We start from the raw sequence: 21,928 nt of genomic DNA on the forward strand, positions 1-21,928 counted from the left end.
TCTGCTCCCCACTCTAGCTCTGGTGAATTCTCTCACACTCCCGTGCTTCTGACTATACCCAGTGCTTGCACTGTTGGTGGGAGTGCAAACTGGTCCAACCACTATGGAGAGCTGTGTAGAGATTTCTTGACCTACTAAACATAGAGCTTCCATATGATCCAGCAATTCCACTCCTAGGTATTTACCCAAAGGACACAGAAACATCAATTCTAAAGAGCACCTGCACCCCTATATTCATAGCAGCACTGTTTACAATAGCTAAGCTTTGGAAACAACGCAAATGCCCAAAAATAAATGACTGGATCAAGAAGATGTGGTACATATATACCATGGAATATTACTCAGCATTCAAAAAAGATAAACACATGCAATTTGCAGCAACATGGATGGCACTGGAAGGGATCATGCTCAGCGAAATAAGCCAGAAAAAAAAAAGAAAAATACCGGATGGTCTCACTCATAGCAGGAATCTAGAAAACTTAAATAAGGGACCAGGAAAATGAATAACTATAAGAAAAAAAAATCAAAATCAACAAACAACTATGAACCAGAGACACTTGGTGGGGGATGGGGCGCGGGGAGGGGAGGGATTGGGGGCAAAATAAGGGGGTTGTAATTGTATAAATAAATCTTTAAAAAAATTCCTTTTTAAAGTATACAATAGAAGATACTGAGAAAATAGTCTTTTAAAAATATTTTGGAAATATTTATAGACTCAAATTATTTAGATGTGCTCTAGAACTTTGTTAGTGGGTATGATGAGGCATCTTCATATCAAGGTGTGGAAAATTGTTCCAAAAATCTATATGGTATTGTAATCCAATGATAATTCCAAGAACTTTTTATTACAGTTTTGATTTGCATTTTTCTGATGATAAGTGACAATGAATATTCTTTTCCTTTGATGTCTTCTTCTGCTATCTCATTTTTGTATTTTCACTGAATGGGAACAAAAACCAATGTTTAGTTTTCCACTGAAATAACATTGGCTCACAACACTGTCTATGATTCAGAGGTATAGGTTTACACCTCTTTAGGTATATTTTACCACACCACACCCACCACCAGGCACCCTCACTCCTCCACATTTTCCCCCTGTGTCTGTTCGCCATCTGTATGTCTTAATTGGAGAAGTGTCTATTTTGTTCTTCTGCCCATTTTTTGATTAGATTATTTGCTTTTTTTTTGTTAAGTTGTATGAGTTCTCTGTAGAGTTTGTGTAGATTTTGGTAATCAATCTTTTGTAGAATGTATGATGTACAAATACTTTCTCCCTCTCAGTAGATATCTTTTATTTTAATGATAGTTTATTTTAATGATATTTATTTCACTGTGGAGAAGCTTTTAGTTTGATATAAAGCCATTTGTTTATTTTGTTTTTGTTTACCTTGCCTTTGAAGTCAAGTCCCCCAAAACATCTTTGAAGCCAATGTTGTGGAGTGTTTTGTCTATGTTTTTCTTCTATATATTTTATGACTTAAGGTCTTACATTCATGTCTTTAATATATTTTGAGTTTATTTTGGTGTATGGTGTGAAACAGTGGTCTAGTTTAGTTTCTCTGCATTTGGTTGTCCACTTTTCCCAGTGTCATTTATTGAAGGGACTTTCCTTTTCCCAATGTATACTCTTGGCTCTTTTGTCAAATATTACTTGTCTGTATAAGCATGGGTTTATTTCTGGGTGTTTAATTGTATTCCAGTGGTCTACTTGTCTGTTTTATTCAATTACCATACTGTTTTTATTACTATAGCTTTGTGGTATAGTCTGAAGTCTAGTACTGTAATTCTTCCATTCTTTTTGGTTTGGATTGCTTTAGCAAGATATCACCCACCTCACACCTGTGAGAATGGCCCATAACAAAAATATCAGAAACAACAATATTGGTGAGGAGAAAAAGAAACCATCACATACTGTTCATGGGACTGTACACTGGTTCAGCCTTTATGGGAACAGTATGGAGGTTTCTCAAAAAAGTAAAATATATCTTCCATATGGTCTGGCAATTCCATTCCTAAATATCTATTTCCCAAAATACAAAAACACTAACTTAAAGAGATAGATGAATTCCTATCCTAATTGCGGCACTCTTTATAACAGCTGAGCTGTGGAAGTAGTCTAAGTTCCCAAGGACTGATGGGTGAATAAAGAATTTATGGTAAATTTACACAATGAAACACTGTTCACCTACCACAAAAAAATGCAGTCATGCCATTTGCAACAACATGGAGGGAACTGATGGAACTGGAGGGGATTACACTAAGTGAGGTAAGTTGGAGAAAGACAAATACTGGATGATTATACTCATATACGGAACATCAAAACAAAGGAACGGACACAATTAAATCAAACCCTAGAAATCCTACCATAGAATTGAGGTTACCAGAGGGGGCGTTGCGGGAGAAAAAGGGGGGAACCACAATGGACTGATGGACGGTTGTGGGTGCTTTGGTGGTTGGTGTGGAATGACAACATGCAAATGAAGGGGTGTGGGGGTAAGTAGGGGGGAAGCTTCAGGCTTTGCCGCCCTCCCATTGCACATGTGCACTCGGCCAAACGGCGTGGCGTGGCGTGCGTGGCGTCGTGCGTGGCATGCGTGGCGTGGCATGCGTGCGTGCCATGTGTGGCGTACGAGGTGTGGCGTAGTGTGCGTGGCGTGGCGTGCGAGGCGTGGCGTGGCGTGCGTGGCGTGCGTGGCGTGGCGCAGCGCAGCGCAGTGTGGTGCGGTGCCGAGGCCGGAGGAGGGGCTGGAGTGGCCCAGCTGACGGAGCGCGATGGCTGAGCGCGGAGAGCGTGACGACACCAACGGGGCTGCTGGAGCCGGTAATGAACCTCCCCGGGGTGGCGGGTTGCCCAGTTCTTGCGTGTGTAAATAAATAAATCTTTAGAAAGAAAACATTTGCCCAACAGAAGGTGTCCTTGGGGGACGTCACACGTTCTCTCAGAGAAAACCCCTGTTCCCGTCTCTGTGTGACGCGCCCGCGCTGGTGCTCGTGACCGTCTTCGCGGTCACCCGGCGGCGGGTCGCGGCTCCTCGTGGTTCTCGCGTCCCCGCCCCGCCCAGCGCGAGTCCCCGGGCCTGGGCCCGAGACAGACGGGGACGCGCGAGGCCCGGACACTCCCCGCGGGGATGCGGGTGACTGGACGGGCGTGTCCACTTCTGGTGCAGAGACTCCCTGGGTCCTGCTCCCTGGTGAGCTTGGCGGGTCCTCGAGGTCACTTTCGAGGGTGAATATGAAGTTAGAGAGATTGGGGGGGGGGTAAATTTGAGAACTGCCCCTTCTTGTGTAACTGTGCAGACTTAGGCAAATCATTTTATTTCTCTGAACCTCAGATTCTTCAGTAACACTTTTCTTAAAATACCAGCCCCCCAGGAGGAGTGTGAGGAGGAAATGGAATGATGCGTGTGAAGAAGTGAGTGCAGTGTTTGTCAGGAGATGGTTCCACCATTCTCCTTCCTGATCCCACAGGAAAGAAGGTAATCCTGGTGATAATAATGCAGTGCACTTTGTAGTCATGTAGACATTACAAAGGAAATGTCACACTTTCGCAGTTCTTAAAAATTAGAGTTTGAAAATAACTTTAAAATTGCATTGCTTTTGTTTTTATCTTTTTTTTTAAACGGAGGTCAAGTGACTTTATGCAAAGTATCCACAGTCACCCAGCTAGGTAATGGCGAGATAATTCAAACATGGGTGATATTTTGTTCCTAAATATGCTTTTTTGGATATCTTCTCTTTATTAAGTATGTCTTAAAGTAATTGCACTTTATAATCACAAACCAATGCAAGATTTTCTCATCTAATTCCTACAAAAATATCTAGGTAGGTAGCATTATTTTCCCCATTAAGAAATCAGAATGGGGCCTCCCCGGTGGCGCAGCGGTTGAGCGCTGGGTTGCGAAGCTAACTGGCCTCTGCAGCGCCAGTTCGATCCCCGGCTGCTCCCCGGCCACTGGAGGAGGGTCCCACATGGCGCGCAGACCTCTCCTGCCGCCCGCTGCTCCCCTCAGCAGTGTACTTCAGTCCTTCTGCCTGCTCTGCTCCCCGCTCTGGCTCTGGTGAATTCTCTCACCCTCCCGCGCTTCTGACTGTACCCAGTGCATGTATAAACAAAACAAACAAACAAACAAACAAATAAATAAATAACATGCCTCTATTAAAAAAAAAAAAAAAAAAAAAGAAATCAGAATGGAGCTTCAGAGAAGTTAGGTAATATCTGCAAGTCTTCAAATTATGAAGTACCCTCTGAGAACTGCTTTATATATATTCCATGAAATTTGGCATTGTGTGTTTTATTATGAGTTTGTTCAAAATATTTTCTAGTTTTGCTTGTGATTTGTTTGACCCAAGAAAATGTGGTTTTGTGTATTAAGTGTATTAAAAATGTGTCTTAAATTTCTGAATATGTGGAGATTTAATGGATTTGAACTGTCCAATATGATATTCATTGGTCAATTGTGGATATTTAATTTATTTAAATGAATTCAAATTAAAATTCAGGACCTCCCGGGTGGCGCAGTGGTTGAGCGCTGAGTTGCGAAGCTGCCCTCAGCCTCTGAGGCGCTGGTTCGATCCCCGGCTGCTCCCCGGCCACCGGAGGAGGGTCTCACATGGTGTGCAGGCCTCTGCTGCCGCCCGCTGCTCCCCTCAGCAGTGTACTTCGATCCTTCTGCCTGCTCTGCTCCCCCCCTGGCTCTGGTGAATTCTCTCACCCTCCCACGCTTCTGACTGTACCCAGTGCATGTATAAATAAATAAATAAATCTTTAAAACAAAAAAAGAGCAATTATAAAAAAAAAGACTGAAGTGTCTTTTAGAAAAAAAATTAAAATTCAGTGGCTAAACCATTCTAGCCAAATTTTAATTGCTTAAAAGTCATATATGGATAATGGGTACCATATTTGGGTGGTACAGATATAGAACCTTTTCATCATTACAGAAAATTCTATTGTAATATTTTGTTAATGATTTCTAATCTAATACTGTTACAGTATTAGATTTTGTTTGTATGCTTTGTTTGTATGATTTTGACTTTTGACATTTATTGAGACTTGTTTTATGTCTCAGAGTATAGTCTACCTTGGTGAATTTTTCAAGTGCACATGAGAAGATTACAATTCTTTTCTGTTCTTGGGTGTAGTGTTCTATAGCTTTCAACTAAGTTGATTTATATCTCTGATGTCGTTGTTAAATTTTTGTCTTGTCAATTGCTGAGGTACAGGTGCTAAAATCTGCAACAATAATTTGGATCTGTCTATACTTTTTATTAGTTCATGACAGAACTAATAATATGACAGCTTTAAAATTTTTAAGTTTTCTTGATGACTTAACCCTTTTATCATTATGAAATGCCTATCTTGGGAATACTCTTTGAAGTCTACTTCTATTATAAAATATGGTAATGGAAGATGTTTTATGATTAGTATTTCAATTCTATATATTTTCCATTCTTTCATTTTCAGTTTTTCTGTTGTCTTTTTTTTTTTTTTTAAAGATTTATTTATTTATTTATACAAGCACTGGGTACAGTCAGAAGCGCGGGAGGGTGAGAGAATTCACCAGAGCCAGAGCGAGGAGCAGAGCAGGCAGAAGGACCGAAGTACACTGCTGAGGGGAGCAGCGGGCAGCTGGAGAGGTCTGCCGCCATGTGGGACCCTCCTCCAGTGGCCTGGGAGCAGCTGGGTATCGAACTGGCGTTGCAGAGGCTGAGGGCAGCTTCGCAACACAGCGCTCAACCACTGTGCCACCGGGGAGGCTCTGTTGTCTTTTTTTTTAAGATTTATTTATTTATGCACACAAGAACTGGGGTGTAGACCAGAGGTGCAGGGATTGGGGGGGTGAGAGGATTCACCAGAGAGAGTGGGGAGCAGAACAGGAAGATCTACTGAAATATACTGATGAGGGGAGAAGTGAGCGAGACAGGAGAGGTCTGCTGTGCCATGTGGGTTGCGCCCTGGCTGGCTGAGGGTAGAACTCATGCTGCAGTGGTTGGGGAGAGCTTGATAGTGCGTGTCTTTAACCCCTGCGCCACCAGGGAGGCCCCCTTTTCTGTTGTCGCGATGTTTAAAGAGTGTTACTTGTCAAAAACATCTACTTTGATGTTGCATTCTTTAGCCAGTCTGAGTCTGAATCTTTTAATTTCTTTTTTTAGTTATTATTAGTATATGTGGGTTTTAAACTACAATGCTGATATTTGATTTTTATTGTTGCATTTGCTCTTTCTTTGTTCCTCTCTTTTTATTGTTAATTAAGTATTTTTAGGTCTTCATTTTTTATTTTCTATGTTTGGTATTATCTTTAGTTATATCATTTTATGTTATGTTCTTAGTGGTTGATTTAAAAATTACATTATACATCTCTAACTTGTCATATGTATATAATAACAAAATTCTGTTACTTTACAATGTAAGGATATTAAAATAGCATATTTTAATTAATCACTCTCTCTTCCCCTGTGCTCTGTCTTGCCACACATTTTTTTATTTCTAAATATGGTACAACCTAACATTACCTTGTTACTATTTTTACCTTATAAGAGTAATAGTCTTTAAAATGTATGTATTTGTGTGTGTATGTGTTTGTCACTTATATCTACTGATATGTCTTTTCTTTTTCCAGTGTTCTTCACACCTTCCCAAATAACGGGGTCTCTACTTGTTATTTTTCTTTTTGAACTAAACATTTTAGTGTTCCTTTTGTATTCTTTGAACTAATACATTTTAGTATTCCTTATCGAAGTCTATTTAAGACAATTTCTTTCACCTTTTCTTTGGGGAAATATCTTTATTTTTGAAAGATAATTTAACTAGTTCTAGAATTCTAGACTAATATGTTTTTCTGTTTAACACTTTAAGGTTGTCATGGCCGTGTCTTCTGGTCTCTATTGATTCCAATGAGGAGATATAACTTCTATTGTTTTTCTCCTTTCTGGAATGTGTTTTCTTTTCTCTTGTGGCTTTTAAGATTCTTCTCTTCGTGTTTGATTTTAAGCAGTTAGACAGTGATGTATAATTTTGGCATTTCTTTGTATTTATTCTTCTTTAGGTTTCTGAGTCTATTGAATCTTGGGTCAATGGCTTTCATATGTTCTAGGCCATTACAGTATTTCTCCTGGAAATCAAGTTATGTATTTATTAGCATGTTTGTCTTGAACGCAAATATGTTTTAAAATCACATTGTCTGTTTTCAATGACACTGATTCCTCTGCTGTATACAACATAATAAACTCATTGACAGTATTATTTATCTGTAATATATCTTTGATTTCTAGCACTTGCATTTGACTCTGAAATTGTCCAAACATGTTCACTTATTCTATTTCTTTCATCTTAAATATTTATAAACATTATTTTAAAGTGTCTGCCTTATAATTCCAACAACAATTTCATTCTTTAGGGAAGGTTTCATTTACTGTTTTCTCTTTGAGGAAATATTAGTTTTCTTTTTCTATGTGTTTTATAATTTGATTTTGATTAAGATTAAATTCAGACATCATCAATTGTAAAGGAATAGTAGAGTCTGAAGAAAACAGCAATCATCTCTAGAGAAAGGGCAGACTTTTGTTATCTGGCACACCATTAGTGAGAAGATTTGAGACAATCTAGTCAGTAGTGGAGCTAGACCTGTAAGGTTTTGTGGCTTTAGTTATTCAGTTCACTATAGGTTTCAGGTTACGTGGTAGAGGAATCACAACTTTGTGTAGGGGAAGAGAGGAAGTTTCTCCCTACCCCTTTGGGTTCTTTTAGACTGACTGAACAACAAAGTAATGTCAGATACATCAGTAGGAAAAAAAACAATATTGAGTTACATACATATGGAGAATTTTTTTTAATAAAGATTTATTATTTATTTATACAAGTACTGGGTACAGTCAGAAGCGCGGGAGGGTGAGAGAATTCACCAGAGCCAGAGGAGAGAGCAGAGCAGGCAGTCTGACGAAATACACTGCTGAGGGGAGCAGCGGGCGGCAGGAGAGGTCTGCGCGCCATGTGGGACCCTCGCCATGCAGCCAGGAATCAAACTGGTGCTGCAGAGGCTGAGGGCAGCTTCACAACCCAGCACTCAGCCGCTGTGCCACTGGGGAGGCCCACATATGGAGAATTTAAGTGGATGTGAATTCCAGGGTCAGTTGGGGCAAATGAAGGTCTACGTCCTTAGCTAAGGAATAAGATAGAGGCCAGGGCCTTCAAGGAGAGAGGAAGGGAACTCACATTATGAGGACTGGGTGACTCACATGACAAAGACCAGATTTTTTAATTAGGTGTTTGCCCTGCCTCTTAGATAGGTTTCTACCATCGAAGGGTTCTTTCTGGTAAAAAGCCTAATTCTGAATAATAGTCTCAATTTTCATTTTTCTTTTTTTTTATATATTTTTTTATAGAGGCATGTTTTATTTATTTATTTATTTGTTTGTTTGTTTTGTTTATACATGCACTAGGTACAGTCAGAAGGCCGGAGGGTGAGAGAATTCACCAGAGCCAGAGCAGGGAGCAGAGCAGGCAGAAGGACCGAAGTACACTGCTGAGGGGAGCAGCGGGCGGCAGGAGAGGTCTGCGCGCCATGTGGGACCCTCCGCAGGTGGTGTGGGAGCAGCCGGGGATCGAACCCAGCCCTGCAGAGGCTGTCGGCTGCTTCGCAACCCAGCGCTCAACCCCTGTGCCACCGGGGAGGCCCAATTTTCATTTTTCAAGATAGTTAAGGGAGTGGTAAAGTTTTCTCCTATGAGAACCTGCAGGGTCTTTATTAACCTTAGTTTGAAATAATCCACATGCCAAATTGACACATCTCCATCAAGCCTCTTCTAAAACACTTAGAGAGGCCTATCCTCCACTTCCCTTTAGCAGAAACTGGGATATGAACACCTGGGAGTATTTAATCACTTCTTTTTTTTTTAAAAGATTTATTTATTTATGCATACAAGAACTGGGGTACAGGCCAGAGTTGTGGGGGTGTGAGGATTCACCAGAGACAGAGCCTGGCACAGAACAGGCAGACTGACTGAAATACATTGCTGAGGGGAACAGCAGGCGAGTCAGGAGAGGTCTGCTGTGCCATGTAGGTTGCTCCCTGGCTATGGATCATACTCATGGTGCAGTGGCTGTGGGTATCGTCATAGGTTACATCTTTTTTTTTTTTTAAATAAATTTTATTTTTATATTCCCCATACAATTGCAACCCCCCATTTTGACCCCAATCCCTCCCCTCCCACTCCTCACCCCCCAAAAAGTGTCTCTGGTTCATAGTTGTTTGTTGATTTTGATTTTCACTTTCTTATAGTTATTCAATTTCCTGGTCCCTTATTTAAGTTTTCTAGATTCCTGCTATGAGTGAGACCACCGGTATTTTTCTTTTTCTTTCTGGCTTATTTCGCTGAGCATGATCCCTTCCAGCGCCATCCATGTTGCTGCAAATTGCATGTGTTTATCTTTTTTGAATGCTGAGTAATATTCCATGGTATATATGTACCACATCCTCTTGATCCAGTCATCTATTTTTGGGCATTTAGGCTGTTTCCAAAGCTTAGCTATTGTAAATAGTGCTGCTTAGCTATTGTAAATAGCTATTGTAAATAGGGTGCAGGTGTTCTTTGGAATTGATGTTTCTGTGTCCTTTGGGTAAATACCTAGGAGTGGAATTGCTGGATCATATGGAAGCTCTATGTTTAGTAGGTCCAGAAATCTCCACACAGCTCTCCATAGTGGTTGGACCAGTTTGCACTCCCACCAGCAGTGCAGGAGAGTTCCTTTTTCTCCACAACCTCGCCAACATTTGTGTTGCTAGTTTTTTTAATATGTGCCATTCTCACTGGTGTAAGATGGTATCTCATGGTAGTTTTGATTTGCATTTCCCTGATTACAAGTGATGTTGAACATTTTTTCATATGCCTGTTGGCCCATAGGTTACATCTTAACCCCTGCGCCACCAGGGAGGCCAATCACTTCTTTCTTACCTTCATGTTTAACAGGATCTGTTTGCTTTTGCTTTATTCCTCTGTGGTGGTAGTCTCCTGAAAAAGGTTCACATAGACTTTTTCTAAGATATCTAGATTCCCCCCCATATATGTTATCTTGATATGTAGAACTAGGATCAATTGAGATCCTCAACTGAAACTGTTACTACTTCTTCAAGAATGATTATCTAGATTTACTAAATTAAGGATATTTCCAGAAACAACCCCTTTTTTTTCCCCTTTTTAAAATCAGAGGAACCTACCTTAAGGCAGGACAAACATCCAGAGGGAAGATTTTGTCATATGAAATTGTTCCCTCCTCATCACGTGAAATGACCCCCAACCACCTTATACTTTAGATCCCTTCACACAGAATATAAACCGCAGACGTGCATCATTTATTTTAGAATTTATAATGTAAATTCTCCATATATCTGTTATTAAATTTGATATTTTCTCCTACTTATCTGTTTGATATAAATGTATTTGTCTAGTGTCGGAAGAACCCAGGGGGGTGGGGAAAAATTCCCCCCTGTCTCCTAAGAGAGGTATCCACGCTCCTGCCCTCTACCACTGTACATGGTCCCTTCCTAGTACTCAGTGCAAAGTCTGGGGTTTCTCTCCATATCCCTGTTCTGCCCTTAGTCTTCAGGGGGTCTTTTGTAGTTGTGTTTGGGGTGGGCTGTCTACCTCCATTTCCTGGTCCTTCCCTCAGTGGGGAGAAGAACCTAACCCAAGGGAAGGCCCATGTGTATCTCTGGGGTGACTCTGAGTTCTCCTGGAATTACTCTCAGTTCTCCTCAGACTCCCATCTGTACCTGGGGACAGAGAGTAGCTGTTTTTCTCAGTTCTGCAGCTCCTCACCCAGAGGTACATGCTGCTCATCAGCAGCACCATGACGTGGGTGTTCGGGACTTCCCCTAGTTCTTCCTCTCTGACTTCAGCAGGATTTCCATGCCTGAGTTCAGGGTCTCTCAGTTATCTCCCTGCCCCCTCAAGCTGTCCTGTGAAGGTCCATGGAAAAGGGCCAAAGGATAGGTGCAGGCCCCTGTGTCTGAGCTCTTGGGGATTCTAAACCCTTTAAAATCGCCTTGAAGGCTCAGCTGCTTTTTTTTTCAGCTTCCTTTTCCATTGGATTTGCTGCTCAGGAAAAAAGCCGCTCTCCTAGGAGGTTGTTGTCACTTTTTGGATCCGGTTCATTAGGCTTTTTTTACAACCTGAATTCTCTTCAGGCTTAAAAAAACATGATTTTTGTAGATTATCTGGGTCGCTCTTCTTAAGGTAGGAGCAGTGTTCTCTTGTGGATGTGAAAGTCAGGATAGCTTTTTCTATCATGTTTAATGTTGAAATGGTTACAAGTGAACGCTAATTGACTTTTTAATGCATTCTCTTGAAATTCTCATCATCACCATTACAGTTTTGCACATAGGTGATAACACCTTGAAACCATTTTTTCACAGCCTATTCAAACACTTGCAAGAGTAAATTTATGTTTAAAGATTTTAATAGTTTTTCCTTTTCCTTTATTGACAAATGATGTTAAATTTTAGCTTGCAATAATGCAGAGTTCAAAAACTATATTTTACGTATCAAATATTTGAAAGTAGCAATGAAACTCTATTTACAGAATATGAATACAGTCATCTGAGAAGCTAGCTAGATTGCCAGTAAGAGCACATCAGCCACAAAGCAACATTTATCCAATTTATGTGAAAGAGATTTGGAGTTATATTGTGTGGGCTCATACCTGAAAGGTGTCCTGACCACCTTCACCCCGACAACTTGCACCTTTGGGCATTTGGAATACAAACTTGTGGTTGCATGGGTTTCCTTGTCCATGATGGGTAGTGGCATGCTTTGCAGCTGGCTGCCGATGTAGATGGAACTATTCTGAAAGCCATCCGAGAGAACAGTGGGCCTGTTCTGAATTTGGCTTCTCTTAGGTATACATGTGTAGATCCCAATAGAGATGAATTCTTGTCTATTAAAACTCAGCTCAGAAATCAACTCCTTTCTGAACCCCATTTTCTCCCCTACTTCCTCGGACACTTTTACACATAATTGCTCTTAAATTTACATACACACCTTTGTGCCTACACCTCCTAGGTTGAACTACAATCTGTGTAACAGTCTATACCCATTCTACTTACTAAAGAATTCCTCCCAGGCCTCCCCTGGTGGCGCAGCGGTTGAGTGCTGGGTTGCGAGGTTGCCCGCAGCCTCTGCGGCACCGGTTCAATCCCCAGCTGCTCCCTGGCCCCGGAGGAGGGTCCCACATGGCGTGCAGACCTCTCCTGCCGCCTGCTGCTCCCCTCAGCAGTGTACTTGGGCCCTTCTGCCTGCTCTGCTCCCCGCTCTGGCTCTGGTGAATTCTCTCACCCTCCGGTGCTTCTGACTGTACCCAGTGCTTGCATAAACAAACAAACAAACAAACAAACAAGTAAATAAATAAAAAGAATTCCTCCCCTTTAGACCTCATCATGCTTGGGTCACCCTTCAGGGAGTCCTGAAAAGAACTTGTGTTTCTACCACTTCTGACTTCCTTAATTGTGCAGGGGGCTGAGGGAACCAGTACCTCCCCATCTTGTTAAACCATCAGCACACACCACTTGAGAAGCTCAGAGACAGAGCTTAATGTCACACTGCTCCAGGTCACTTAGCCTCCCATCTCTACTTTTACTCAATCCTGTGTTCTGAGCTCTGTTTCCAGTTATCAAGTTGGCAGATAAAATGCATATAAAAATTTTAGATTAACAATGCAAGTGAAATCTTACTCTAAGCATGTCTCAAGTAGTGTACTAGACCTATACACTATTCATTCTTTATTTGACATTCTTTTTCGTTCTAGCATTCAACTAGCCTAGAGTTAATCAAACCTGATAATTTAGACTATTCAAAGATTTTTATTCTTATTTTTAATTTTTTAAATTGTAGATTCCTGTATTTTTATTCATTAAATTTGGACACTCTTCTCACTAGGATAAAGTTAGTAATAAGGTAAACCCCTGACTATTTTAGTCCTTGATGAGTGATGTTGAGTTAGCCAGCACATTCAAACTTTTGTGTCCTTCTCAGTCCACTGACAGGGTTGGGTGAGACTCAAGGAGATAATAAATGTAAATGATGTTGGTGTAATATAAGTTGCTCTACAGAGGTAAAAGTCAGCATGATGATTACAGAAAATGACAGAATCTAATTAAAGTGCCTGGGTCTTTAAACAGTCCTTTTGCACTGCTTTCATTTTAGGCAGTTTAGCTGTCATTGGGGGAGGCAGAAGAGTGTCCTGGGGGATTTTTAAACCTGAGTCCTGGATTTGAATCATGACTGCCACTTAATGTGGTGGGACACTGTCCAAAGTATTTGCCGTTTCTATACCTCAGCCTCTCTCTTTGTAAAATTGAGGTACTGTTAGTATTAGGGGGAAATGATGTCCTGAGCTAATCCCATACAGGCTTTGTGGACCCCACCCCCACTCCAGACTAAAGCCATCAAGACATTGGGAAGACAAATCCCGTCACCACCAAAGGGAGGGTGGCTGGGACCTGAGGGTGGAGTTGGGCAGCCAGGTTGGATATAAAAACCAAACATGTGGGCCTTGGGCTGGCTAGCTGTCGCTCGCCTCCTGGCTACACAGCTCCTGGCTTGCAGCCAGCTCTCAGAGCGCCATTTTGGGATTCCTGATCGGCGGATCGGGTAGGACTCATTTAAAACTTTGTCTCCCACTTTTCTCCCTGAGCTGTACATTTCCTCATTTCCCTTCCCTTGTAAATAAACCTTTTATTAACCTTTCGCATGTGCCTGCAGTAGAGCATTGATAAGTCCTTTAAAGCGCGTGGGTGAGGACCCACAGTCAGGCACCCCGTTTTGTATCGGGGTTGCTCTACACAGTTGCACAGCTAGCACTCAGTATAGCACCCACAGGTATCCAGTTCTCAAAGCCCTAGCATATCACTACTGTTTCACTAAAAGGTAACTTTGTGTTCCTGCTATCACATCACATAGGAGATTGCCTCCTGGACCTTTTTATAAGCATTTCCTTAAGATATCACTGGATGTGCTGTGAAAAAGTTTCTATCATCAGAAGTTTGGAAAATGTTGCATATCACATGCTCTTTGGAAGCTTTACAGCACATATTTGCTCATCAAAGCTTCTGATATGCTCCATTATAAACAACTTCTACTTATTTACCCAGAATTTCTTAAACTCATTTACACATGAAACACCTTTTTTTATGACCCATCTATTAATATTCTGTGTAACTATTTTCACCTGTCATCATTCCTATTAAGTCCTTTTAAGGCAAGAGAGAAAGTCAAGAGGTACTATTGTACAGATAATCCAACACTATATAAAAGGGGGATATCATTTACCATTGCAAAATTAATCAAGAGAGGAAGTACAAATAGTGATAAAAAGCTACTGGCGTCAGGAAATATTTCTAAAATAAGCTCACAAAGCAAGAGTGACATAACTACGTTATTTGTAGGTAGCATAGAATATATCCAAAATACTGAAAATGGTCAGGGGAGAGCACAAGACAGGCTGCTGTTTTTCATTGTTTGATTAACTGTAGGCTAGCTGAATACTAGAACAAAAAAGAATGGCAGATAAAAAATGAATAGTGTTTTTAGTATACCTCTAGTACACTACTTGAGACATGAGAATTCATGTCTACTTGAGAATTCCTCTACAAAGCCTGATTTAAAAAAAATGTTAATATACTAGCTGGATTAAAAAATTGCAAATACAAAAAAAAAAAAACAACCTTTGAATACGGAAAAGTGTTCAGACTAGGTGAACACTAGATTCAACCAACCCTAGAACCATTGAAAAAGGAATGTCTGGGGACATTCCTTTACCCTCCAATCCTCCACAGTGGAGCAGTGATGAATTGCTGCTAGCCAGCTGGAACTTCATGCACTGCTTTTACTTGCTCCCTTTCTATTTTGTGTTTGTTAATAGTCTTCTCCCCCTTTTTCCTTCTCACATTTCATACCACCCTGCAATTCTTCATTGCAGTGTAAGATTTCAAAGAAATTAGTAAGCCCAAGGCAACTGGCTGATTATTGAATTCAACTGCTGTGCCATCTAGACAATAGTATGACTACTTTTCCTCCCAGCAACTCCACATATGCTTGCTCTTTTATGGCATTTTTTAGCAAAAAGGTCCTGAAAATCACTAGTAATCCTAAGATAACAAGAATTTCAGATTCAGTAAGCTTTCGAAATGGAATCCAGATGTATTCTCTAAGCCCTTTTAAGTCACAAAGCAAGGCAAGGTGGCCTGACTGACTGATTAAATGATTATTTCTGCCTGGATTTAATTTCTGGCTCTGTTGGGAATTTTCTGTGGTCTAGAGTAAAGGATTAGTCTTTTACTCAGAAATCTGAATGTGTAGCTCCATTAGAGATGAATTCTTGTCTATTAAAACTCAGCTCAGAAATCACCTCCTTTCTGAACCCTATTTTCTCTCCTCCTTCCTCGGACACTTTTACACATAATTGCTCTTAAATTCACATACACCTCCTAGGTTGTACTACAATCTGTGTACCAATCTATACCCATTCTACATACTAAAGGGTACATTTTTAGACGCACAAAGGGTGGGTATAATCCTCTTCCTTTGCATATAGGCAGGACTTGTGCTTAAGGTGAGTTATTGCCCCATGGATCAGGTTACTTTATATGACAAAGATGAGGGAATAATCCTGCTGTGATTACCATATGTTCTATAAGATTCTCAGAGCAGGTGGCAGGGACACTGCACTACCAAGGTCTTGATTTTGGTCCACTGAGATTGATTTTGAACTTCTGATCTCCAGAACAATGAAATAACAGATTTGTGTTATTTTAAGCCACTGGCTGTGTGGTAATTTATTTCCATAGCAATAGAGATTTTAACCCCTGCCCCATTCTACATGAACTTTGGTGACTATTAATCATGTACTTTTCCACTCCTTCTTCTTCAAAGAAAAGACAAAACCCAGATTTTCTAGACCAAGCTCAGAATGGAAGACAGTTGGATCAAAATCATCCCAGTGCATCCCCCAGGATATCTTAAATGAATTTCAACACTTGAGACCCCTGTATGTCCATCCTTCCCAATGTTGACTGGTGACCTCTGAGCCAGTTAGAACACTAGTAAATTCCATTTGGTGTGGGCTTGAGGGTTTAAACCAGTAAATGCAATTTATTTTGCCTACAATCAAAATACCCTACCAGCTATCATTTGGTTAGAACTTATTTTCTTCTCCCCCAAATATTCTCTTCAGTTTGACTTTGCATTTGCGATTTTATGCTTTGTCTTTAATTAGGTTTTAACTCTATGATAATCAACTCTTTATATTTCAACTCTTTACAACAACTCTTACAGCAATTCTAGAATTATTTATTTTTAGTACCATTTCACTATAGGGAAACAGACACAAAGTGTTAGTGTGCCCAATGTCACATGGCTATTTTGTGGATCTTGTTCTTACAAGTCCACCCACCCAGCCACCAAGTTACATTGTTTTCAAATAGGTGATGTCTGCCAAAGAAAAATGGAAGAGGCGTTTCTCACAGAGGGAAGGAAGACCCCAAAGTTAAGGGCAAGGAGGAGGCTATGCATATAACTGTTAAAGATAGAAAAGCTAAAGGAGGAGAGTATTTTCTGAGGGGAGGAAAATCGCTGACTAGAGGAACTAATCAATCAACCAGTGTTGGCAGTTCCTCCCAGTACTGTGTATTGTGCTATGATGTTTGGACAAAATATCAAGCAAAAGAATTAAGAGAAACAAAAGACCTGGTTCCTGTTCCCATGGTCTTAGTAATCTAGCTCTGATGATAAGACCAGTGACCAATGGTAGTAAAGGAAAGGGCTCTTTACAGGATTACAAGAGATAATGCAGGGCCTCCCTGGTGGCGCAACGGTTGAGCACCGGGTTGGGAACCTGCCCGCAGCCTCTGCAGCGCCGGTTCTATCCCCGGCTGCTCCCTGGCCACCGGAGGCGGGTCCCACATGGCGCGCAGACCTCTCCTGCCGCCCGCTGCTCCCCTCAGCAGTGTACTTCGGTCTTTCTGCCTGCTCTGCTCCCCGCTCTGGCTCTGGTGAATTCTCTCACCCTCCCGTGCTTCTGACTGTACCCAGTGCTTGTATAAATAAATAAATAAATATTAAAAAAAAAAGAGAGCTAATGCAAGGAAATCTCTTAGTAAGGTGTTTGGAAGTAATGAGGCTAAGTAAATATTTAGTCTAATTCCAGTTTTGATCAGGCCTTCATCAGGGATAAATTCTTCGCTTAGACATGGCAATGCCTCCACTTGAGATTTACCTTCCTCCTCTGCTTCCAGCACTGGTGCGTTTCCTGTACACCTGTCTCAAGGTAATCTTACTTTCCTCCTCCTTCAGTTTCTTGGAGGGCTTTTTTCACTTTGGGTTCCAACATATCACCAATAATGCTTGTCGGATAATGTGGCAGGATGGAGTTTTCTCCTCCTACCTCATCCTCGTTCCCTGGTCAGAAGTCCATTTTTGATAAGAAGGGGCAACTATGGGCATAATAATGCATGAGCTGTGTATTTAGCAGTATTAGCCTGTGAAAGGTTGACTATTCTGTGTTTCCTTTTGAGGATGGATTATCTCAGCCTAGTGTCCTCCAGATGGAAGGAAGGGTCTAAAACCCTCCCCTCCAGGATCATCTAGAAGAAGTTGTTAGTCTGGGTCAAGAGCGTAAGGGAAGAGATGAGGTCTGGGGGAGGGACAGAGATAGAAAAATCAAGAGATACAGGGGAGAACTGATAGTGGAATAGGATGTGAACCAAGAGGTAATGAGAGAGGGGCCAGTACATTTCTTCATTACTTTAACGGATATTTCTAGCCAATCTCTACATTTGAGGAAATGTGTTCATGGGACAAGAAAACTCCTGCCTTCAGGGATCTCAAATGACAGTGAAAACATGGACAATACACTAGTGAACGGTGGAACACCTAGAAAATGTTGGAGAGTAGTAAGTCATAAAAGAGAGAGAAAAGAGGGTGATACACTGGAGAGCACCTGGGGGTGAATGAGACAGAAACTCATCACAGGACACGAACACAACCTGCAACCTTCCGTTTAATTATTACGGCTGTCCTAGACACTGGAATCCAGGTTTAGCTGGGCCTTTATTAAGAATCAGATATCGGGCCTCCCTGGTGGCGCAGCGGTTGAGTGCTGGGTTGCGAAGCTGCCCGCAGCCTCTGCAGCGCCGGTTCGATCCCCGCCTGCTCCCGGGCCACCAGACGAGGGTCCCACATGGCGCGCAGACCTCTCCTGCCGCCCGCTGCTCCCTCAGCAGTGTACTTCGGTCCTTCTGCCTGCTCTGCTCCCCGCTCTGGCTCTGGTGAATTCTCTCACCCTCCCATGCTTCTGACTGTACCCAGTGCTTGTATAAATAAATAAATAAATAAATAAATAAATAAATAAATAAATAAATAAATAAATAAATAAATCTTAAAAAAAAAAAAGAATCAGATATCACTCTCCAATGTGTCCCTTAAAAAAAGAATTTTTGGTGCATTGCCTTAACCTCCCCCCTCCTCCAGTGATCCGTTAAGGATCTTATTAAGGCTAAACACCTTGTATGGACCAGTGATGACACTATAGCTCAGGTCATGACCTGTACTTCTAGACCCTATTTTTTAAAAAGATTTATTTATTCATGCATACAAGAACCGGGGCGCAGGCCAGATGTGCAGGAGGGTGAGAGGATTCACCAGAGACAGAGCGGGGAACAGAACAGGTGGACTGATGAAATACACTGCTGAGGGGAGCAGCGGGCGAGACAGGAGACCTTCATCATGTTAGCGTGTATTAGGAAACAGGTCAGACTGAGAACCTGAAGCTGTATTCTCCCCTTCCTGTGCACAGCCCTGTCCTTCTGGGAACTCTAGGAGAATATGGGGAGACCTAAGGGTTCTCACCCTCTGCCCTCAGCCCTGTGGCCACACGGGGGCGCTGCGGCGCTGTCCTAGTCTGGCAGCCAGGGGAGAGGCTGGGTGTGTGTGCCTCAGGCTGAGAGGGTGAGCTGGGGCTGAGCATCACTGGGGGAGGGGGTGAGATGCCCTGTGAGCAGCCCTGGCACCAGGCTGGGGTGGGGGGAGTGGGGGAGAGGAGAGGAGGCTCTGGAGCTGCCTGTGTCCGAGGCGCCATCTTCTCTCCCCACAGCCTCTCTCTGCAGCCCCTTGGTGACCACACCCTGGAGACTGCAAAGCAGATGCTTTTCCCTTCAGCTCCCTGTGCCTTTCCTGAGGCCTATTTTATTTTATTTTTTTTTAATTGAAGCAACACTGATTTACAGTACTGTGTGTGATTTAGGGGAATAATTTCACATCTTTTCGATGTGAAATTACCAAAGCAGATACTTTTCTCTTCCACTCCCTGTCCCTTTGCTGTGGGCTGTTTTTCAAATTGCACTCACGGTGATTTACAATTCATGTAGGGAACAGGCTCCCATCTCTTCAGAGGTAGTGACCACACCACCACCCCCACCCCCCCAGCACCCAGAGTCCTTCCCCAGATCCACTGTGCCTCCCACACTCTGCTCTCACCCTCCCTCCTGGACAGAGAGGCAGGGACCTGCTGTCTGGGTACCTCAGGCCTCGCTCCTGCCACCTCCTGCAATGACAGTAAAGGTTTGTGGTTCTACTTTCTATTTCCTTGGTAAGTCCTTTCACCCTTTCACTTTTAACCTATATTTGTTTGTATAGAAAGTCTTTCTAACACACATAGAATACAAATCTCCTTGATATTATACAATCTGAGAATCGCAGGCTTTTTAAAAATTTTATATAATACATCATTTTTCATTTTTGCATAATGTATGCATTTTCATTTTGGTTATATTCCCCATACAATTCCCACCCCCTTATTCTGACCCTAATCCCTCTTCTCCTCCCCCTGCCCCCCGCTGTAGTGTATCTCTGGTCTGTAGTTGCTTGTTGATTTTGATTTTTACTTTATTGCAGTTAGTCTTCTTCCTGGTCCCTTATTTAGGTTTTCTAAATTCCTGCTATGAATGAGACCATCCGGTATTTTTCTTTTTCTTTCTGGCTTTCTTTGCTGAGCATGATCCCTTCTGGCTCCATCCATGTTGCTGCAAATGGCATGGGTTTATCTTTTCTGATGGCTGAGTAATATTCCATGGTGTATATGTACCACATCTTCTTGATCCAGTCATCTATTTTTGGGCATTTGGGTTGTTTCCATAGCTTAGCTATTGTAAATAATGTTGCTATAAACATAGGGGTGCAGGTGACCTTTGGAATTAATGTTTCTGTGTCATTTGGGAAAATACCTAGGAGTGGAATTGCTGGATCCTATGGAAGTTCTATCTTTAGTAGGTTGAGGAATCTCCACACAGCTCGCCATAGTGGTTGGACCATTTTGCACTCCCACCAGCAGTGCAGGAGAGTTCCTTTTTCTCCACAGCCTCGCCAGCATTTGTTGTTGCTAGTTTTTCTAATATGTGCCAGAGAATCGCAGGCTTTTGATTGGGGTTTAGTTAATTTTTTTCCCCAGTATAATAACAACTTTACTGAGGACAGGTGGTGGGAGCTTGGTCTGTTGGAAGCTGCCCCGGCTGCGGGATCAGGCACTGGGGGCTCTGTTCGGTGCTAGGTCCTGGGAGCAGGACAAACGCAGGGCTGGGTTGACACCCCGAAGGAACAGCCCAACCCCAGCACCTGGATCACTACGAGGCCAGCTGCGAAGGTCCCTGAACCCAGCCGCATTGCGCGCCCTCCTGGAGGGGTCTGGATTCGGCCTGACCCAAGCCTCTCAGGCCACAAAGCTGCTTGCTCAGGGGGCCGCCTCTCAGGGCACCAGCAGTGCCTGATTTATTTATTTTTTTATTATTTTATTTTATCTATTTTTTACATCATTTTTCATTTTCATTTTTGCACATTGTATGCATTTTCATCTTGGTTATATTCCCCTTACAATTCCCGCCCCACTTATTTTTATCCTAATCCCTCCTCTCCTCCCCGCCGCCACGTGTGTCTCTGGTCTATATTTGCTTGTTGACTTTGATTTTTACTTTATTGTAATTAGTCTTTTTCCTGGTCCCTTATTTAGGTTTTCTAAATTCCTGCTATGAGTGAGACCATCCGGTATTTGATATGGTTAGATTTGAGTCTATCATTTTGATATTTATTTTTTCGTTGTCTCGCATCTTTTTCATTCCATGTCATCATTTTCTACCTTTCTTTATTCAAACAAGTATTTTTCTGTGAAATTAATTCTTCATGTGGCTTTAGATATATTTATTTCAGTACTTTTTATTGTTGTAAATACTTAAATCTGTCTTTCATTTTTCAATATCTACTTAATTGAACTACATTTCGTAACATATAGGACATTTACAGCAATATAGTTCTGTTTAACCACCTTAATGTTATTCATGTAATATATATATATTGAACCAAAATAAACAAGCCAAATAAAACTGTAAAACAAAAAATAAAGCAGTCATATCTGTTCAATAAGTTAAGACAAGCTACAAAAAAAGAGTATTCTGTGTGTCTCTATTGCTAGTTACTGCTGTAATGTGTGAGTTATTATCTACTGTCACTTCCCGAGGCCTGGAAGAAATCCTTTAACATTCCTTCGGACAGAACTTCTAGCAATGAATTCTCTGTTTTTAATTAACTCTAGTGTATTAACTTTGTCTTTTTTCTCCCCACTTTTATTTCTTAAGATTTCTTTACATGAAATAAAATTTGCCAATTTTAGATGGACAGTTACGTAAATATAAATAATAGAGTAAATAGATAGATAAATAAACATTCTAAATAAATAGAATCCTGGAACTGCCATAGAGCACAGACAGCACAGCCCCCTCATCCTAGAATATCTCCTGCTTCTTTATATTGTTTTTTTGAAATTTGTTTATTTATATATTTTACATTGTTCTTCATTTTTGTACAGTATTTGATTTCTCCTCTCAGGTGTTGTCCC

At 41.6% G+C, this 21,928-nt stretch overlaps 1 protein-coding gene across 1 annotated transcript in view; it reads left to right on the top strand.

Annotated features, from left to right (window-relative positions):
• Positions 1–2,783: 2,783 nt before the first annotated feature.
• LOC119252045 (HLA class I histocompatibility antigen, alpha chain G-like) overlaps positions 2,784–21,928 on the top strand; it is a gene marked incomplete at its 3' end in the record, with an annotated part of 32,280 nt that continues 13,135 nt past the window's right edge. Inside the window, exons 1-2 of the mRNA XM_054698542.1 lie at positions 2,784–2,821; positions 3,365–3,476. Of these exons, the coding sequence (XP_054554517.1) occupies positions 3,436–3,476 (41 nt within the window). The remainder of the gene's footprint in view (positions 2,822–3,364; positions 3,477–21,928) is intronic.

Source organism: Talpa occidentalis, unplaced genomic scaffold (genome assembly GCF_014898055.3).
Source record: "Talpa occidentalis isolate TD23 unplaced genomic scaffold, MPIMG_talOcc4v2.1 talOcc4.2, whole genome shotgun sequence".
NCBI classification, from domain to species: Eukaryota; Metazoa; Chordata; class Mammalia; order Eulipotyphla; family Talpidae; genus Talpa; species Talpa occidentalis.